Here is a 6,000-nt window from a genome sequence, read left to right on the forward strand (position 1 = left end):
ACGCTTTACCAAAATAAAAAAAAGTGATTGTGAGCGTACCGTTGGTGGAGATGCAGACAGCCTGGTCCCTCTGCAGAGACTCCGCCTCTCCCTCACACCCCACACACACCCCGATACTGTCCCGCTTGTCCATCTGGCCCGTTGCAGAGATCCTACGCAAGCACACAAAACACACATTAATCACAGCATAACATTACGCTACAGATTGTGATGGAGAGAGAGGGGGGGAGTGTGTGTACTGACTTGAAGGTGAGCGTCTGTCCACAGAAGTAGGTTGGAGCGTTGGAGTAGAGAACCCCAGCTTTAGAGGGGGAGGAGTCACTCCGCATGGCGATGTTCCTTCTACTGCTGAGGATGTAGCCCTCACTGCCTGGACACCACTCTGGAACACACACACACGGTCAGAGGAACACACACACACGGTCAGAGGAACACACACACACGGTCAGAGGAACACACACACACGGTCAGAGGAACACACACACACACACGGTCAGAGGAACACACACACACACACACGGTCAGAGGAACACACACACACACACACACACACGGTCAGAGGAACACACACACACACACACACACACACGGTCAGAGGAACACACACACACACGGTCAGAGGAACACACACACACACACGGTCAGAGGAACACACACACACGGTCAGAGGAACACACACACACGGTCAGAGGTACACACACACACGGTCAGAGGTACACACACACACACGGTCAGAGGAACACACACACACGGTCAGAGGAACACACACACGGTCAGAGGAACACACACACACACGGTCAGAGGAACACACACACACACACACACACGGTCAGAGGAACACACACACACACACACACACGGTCAGAGGAACACACACACACACACACACGGTCAGAGGAACACACACACACACGGTCAGAGGAACACACACACACACGGTCAGAGGAACACACACACACACACGGTCAGAGGAACACACACACACGGTCAGAGGAACACACACACACGGTCAGAGGAACACACACACACGGTCAGAGGTACACACACACACGGTCAGAGGTACACACACACACACGGTCAGAGGAACACACACACACACACGGTCAGAGGAACACACACACACACACGGTCAGAGGAACACACACACACACGGTCAGAGGAACACACACACACACGGTCAGAGGAACACACACACACGGTCAGAGGAACACACACACACGCGGTCAGAGAAAGAAACACACACACACACACACACGGTCAGAGGAACACACACACACACACGGTCAGAGGAACACACACACACACACACGGTCAGAGGAACACACACACACACGGTCAGAGGAACACACACACACGGTAAGAGGAACACACACACACGCGGTCAGAGAAAGAAACACACACACACACACACACACGGTCAGAGGAACACACACACACACACGGTCAGAGGAACACACACACACACACACGGTCAGAGGAACACACACACACACGGTCAGAGGAACACACACACACACGGTCAGAGGAACACACACACACGGTCAGAGGAACACACACACACGCGGTCAGAGAAAGAAACACACACACACACGGTCAGAGGAACACACACACACACACGGTCAGAGGAACACACACACACGGTCAGAGGAACACACACACACGGTCAGAGGAACACACACACACACGCGGTCAGAGGAACACACACACACACACGGTCAGAGGAACACACACACACGGTCAGAGGAAAACACACACGCGGTCAGAGGAAAACACACACGCGGTCAGAGGAACACACACACGCGGTCAGAGGAACACACACACACACGGTCAGAGGAACACACACACACGCGGTCAGAGGAACACACACACACGGTCAGAGGAACACACACACACGGTCAGAGGAACACACACACACGGTCAGAGGAACACACACACACACAGACACACACGGTCAGAGTAGCTAGTGTGTGCTAAGTAGCTAGTGTGTGCTAAGTAGCTAGTGTGTGCGTACTATCTAGCTGCACAAGCAACAATGGTTAACATTACACCCTGGACCAGAGCTAGTTCCCTGACTATTATGTGCCTAACACACTGATGCCCTGGACCAGAGCTAGTGCCCTGACTATTATGTGCCTAACACACTGATGCCCTGGACCAGAGCTAGTGCCCTGACTATGTGCCTAACACACTGATGCCCTGGACCAGAGCTAGTGCCCTGACTATTATGTGCCTAACACACTGATGCCCTGGACCAGAGCTAGTGCCCTGACTATTATGTGCCTAACACACTGATGCCCTGGACCAGAGCTAGTGCCCTGACTATTATGTGCCTAACACACTGATGCCCTGGACCAGAGCTAGTGCCCTGACTATTATGTGCCTAACACACTGATGCCCTGGACCAGAGCTAGTGCCCTGACTATTATGTGCCTAACCCACTGATGCCCTGGACCAGAGCTAGTGCCCTGACTATGTGCCTAACACACTGATGCCCTGGACCAGAGCTAGTGTCTCACGATACAAACAAATGTCTACAGGTTACGCGAGCTCACACCATCTGAGACACACAAATACCATCAGAGACGTACTTTGAGGTTCGTAGACCACGCTGTGTCAGCATGCAGAACCTGGAGCTGAACGCATCACCTGTATCTGCTTCAGGTGTGTGTTGACCCTGGGGGGGGGTGTTGACCCTGGGGGGTGTGTGTACCCTGGGGTGTGTGTGTCTGTGTGTACCCTGGGGTGTGTGTGTCTGTGTTTACCCTGGGGTGTGTGTGTACCCTGGGGTGTGTGTGTCTGTGTTTACCATGTGATGTGTGTGTTTCTGTGTTTACCCTGGGGTGTGTGTGTGTCTGTGTGTGTCTGTGTTTACCCTGGGGTGTGTGTGTACCCTGGGGTGAGTGTGTCTGTGTTTACCCTGGGGTGTGTGTGTCTGTGTTTACCCTGGGGTGTGTGTGTACCCTGGGGTGTGTGTGTCTGTGTTTACCATGTGATGTGTGTGTTTCTGTGTTTACCCTGGGGTGTGTGTGTGTCTGTGTGTGTTTGTGTTTACCCTGGGGTGTGTGTGTACCCTGGGGTGAGTGTGTCTGTGTTTACCCTGGGGTGTGTGTGTCTGTGTTTACCCTGGGGTGTGTGTGTCTGTGTTTACCATGTGATGTGTGTGTTTCTGTGTTTACCCTGGGGTGTGTGTGTGTCTGTGTGTGTCTGTGTTTACCCTGGGGTGTGTGTGTACCCTGGGGTGTGTGTGTCTGTGTTTACCCTGGGGTGTGTGTGTCTGTGTTTACCCTGGGGTGTGTGTGTACCCTGGGGTGTGTGTGTCTGTGTTTACCATGTGATGTGTGTGTTTCCGTGTTTACCCTGGGGTGTGTGTGTGTCTGTGTGTGTTTGTGTTTACCCTGGGGTGTGTGTGTACCCTGGGGTGAGTGTGTCTGTGTTTACCCTGGGGTGTGTGTGTCTGTGTTTACCCTGGGGTGTGTGTGTCTGTGTTTACCATGTGATGTGTGTGTTTCTGTGTTTACCCTGGGGTGTGTGTGTGTCTGTGTGTGTCTGTGTTTACCCTGGGGTGTGTGTGTACCCTGGGGTGTGTGTGTCTGTGTTTACCCTGGGGTGTGTGTGTCTGTGTTTACCCTGGGGTGTGTGTGTACCCTGGGGTGTGTGTGTCTGTGTTTACCATGTGATGTGTGTGTTTCTGTGTTTACCCTGGGGTGTGTGTGTGTCTGTGTGTGTCTGTGTTTACCCTGGGGTGTGTGTGTACCCTGGGGTGTGTGTGTCTGTGTTTACCCTGGGGTGTGTGTGTCTGTGTTTACCCTGGGGTGTGTGTTTACCCTGGGGTGTGTGTGTTTGTGTTTACCATGTGTTGTGTGTGTTTCTGTGTTTACCCTGGGGTGTGTGTGTGTCTGTGTGTCTGTGTTTACCCTGGGGTGTGTGTGTTTACCCTGTGGTGTGTGTGTTTACCCTATAGTGTGTGTGTGTTTACCCTATAGTGTGTGTGTGTGTGAGTGTTTTCCATCTGGTGTGTGTGTGTGAGTGTTGTCCATCTGGTGTGTGAGTGTTTACCATGGGGTGCCAGCGTGGTGTATCCTGTCTGTGGGACGCTCCAGGGGCTCCACTCGGTACGTCCCTCCCCCCGGGCACACACCCTGAACAGATGATCAGTGTGGGGGTCCAGGTGTAGGACCAGGAACTCCAGCTCCGGCCCGATGTAGGTGTCCTCGTACTGACCTGAAGGGGAAGATACCAAGGTTAGGACCATCAACTACCATTAACAAAGCACTATTATAGTAGAACGTACTATTCATATAGAGTACTATTCATATGATAAAGTACTATTCATATATAGTACTATTCATATATAGTACTATTCATATGATAAAGTACTATTCATATATAGTACTATTCATATGATAAAGTACTATTCATATGATAAAGTACTATTCATATGATAAAGTACTATTCATGTAAAGTACTATTCATGTAAAGTACTATTCATGTAAAGTACTATTCAATTAGAACATACTATTCATATAAAGTACTATTCATGTAAAGTACTATTCATGTTATAAAGTACTATTCATACTGTAAAGTACTATTCAATTAGAACATTCTATTCATATGATAAAGTACTATTCATATAAAGTACTATTCAATTAGAACATTCTATTCATATGATAAAGTACTATTCATATAAAGTACTATTCATACTGTAAAGTACTATTCATATGATAAAGTACTATTCATATAAAGTACTATTCAATTAGAACATTCTATTCATATGATAAAGTACTATTCATATAAAGTACTATTCATACTGTAAAGTACTATTCATATGATAAAGTACTATTCATATAAAGTACTATTCAATTAGAACATTCTATTCATATGATAAAGTACTATTCATATAAAGTACTATTCATACTGTAAAGTACTATTCATATGATAAAGTACTATTCAATTAGAACATTCTATTCATATGATAAAGTACTATTCATATAAAGTACTATTCATACTGTAAAGTACTATTCATATGATAAAGTACTATTCAATTAGAACATTCTATTCATATGATAAAGTACTATTCATACAAAGTACTATTCATATGATAAAGTACTATTCATGTAAAGTACTATTCATACTGTAAAGTACTATTCATATAAAGTACTATTCATACTGTAAAGTACTATTCATATAAAGTACTATTCATATGATAAAGTACTATTCATGTAAAGTACTATTCATACTGTAAAGTACTATTCATATTATAAAGTACTATTCAATTAGAACATTCTATTCATATGATAAAGTACTATTCATACAAAGTACTATTCATATGATAAAGTACTATTCATGTAAAGTACTATTCATACTGTAAAGTACTATTCATATTATAAAGTACTATTCATATAAAGTACTATTCAATTAGAACATTCTATTCATATGATAAAGTACTATTCATATAAAGTACTATTCATACTGTAAAGTACTATTCATATTATAAAGTACTATTCAATTAGAACATTCTATTCATATGATAAAGTACTATTCATATAAAGTACTATTCATACTGTAAAGTACTATTCAATTAGAACATTCTATTCATATGATAAAGTACTATTCATACTGTAAAGTACTATTCATATGATAAAGTACTATTCATATAAAGTACTATTCATATGATAAAGTACTATTCATGTAAAGTACTATTCATACTGTAAAGTACTATTCAATTAGAACATTCTATTCATATGATAAAGTACTATTCATACAAAGTACTATTCATATGATAAAGTACTATTCATGTAAAGTACTATTCATACTGTAAAGTACTATTCATATTATAAAGTACTATTCATATAAAGTACTATTCAATTAGAACATTCTATTCATATGATAAAGTACTATTCATACTGTAAAGTACTATTCATATGATAAAGTACTATTCATACTGTAAAGTACTATTCATATGATAAAGTACTATTCATATGATAAAGTACTATTCATACT

At 44.1% G+C, this 6,000-nt stretch overlaps 1 protein-coding gene across 2 annotated transcripts in view; it reads right to left on the minus strand.

The window, feature by feature from the left end:
• LOC135554764 (cytokine receptor-like factor 3) overlaps positions 1-6,000 on the minus strand; it is a 35,806-nt gene that overhangs the window by 2,894 nt on the left and 26,912 nt on the right. For both annotated transcript variants that reach the window (XM_064987196.1, XM_064987194.1), the window contains exons 7-9: positions 4,057-4,221; positions 244-382; positions 40-152 (exon numbers count right to left, since the gene is read on the minus strand). In XM_064987196.1, coding sequence (XP_064843268.1) covers positions 40-152; positions 244-382; positions 4,057-4,221 — 417 coding nt within the window. The remainder of the gene's footprint in view (positions 1-39; positions 153-243; positions 383-4,056; positions 4,222-6,000) is intronic.

This window comes from Oncorhynchus masou, chromosome 14 (genome assembly GCF_036934945.1).
Source record: "Oncorhynchus masou masou isolate Uvic2021 chromosome 14, UVic_Omas_1.1, whole genome shotgun sequence".
Lineage (NCBI taxonomy): Eukaryota > Metazoa > Chordata > Actinopteri > Salmoniformes > Salmonidae > Oncorhynchus > Oncorhynchus masou.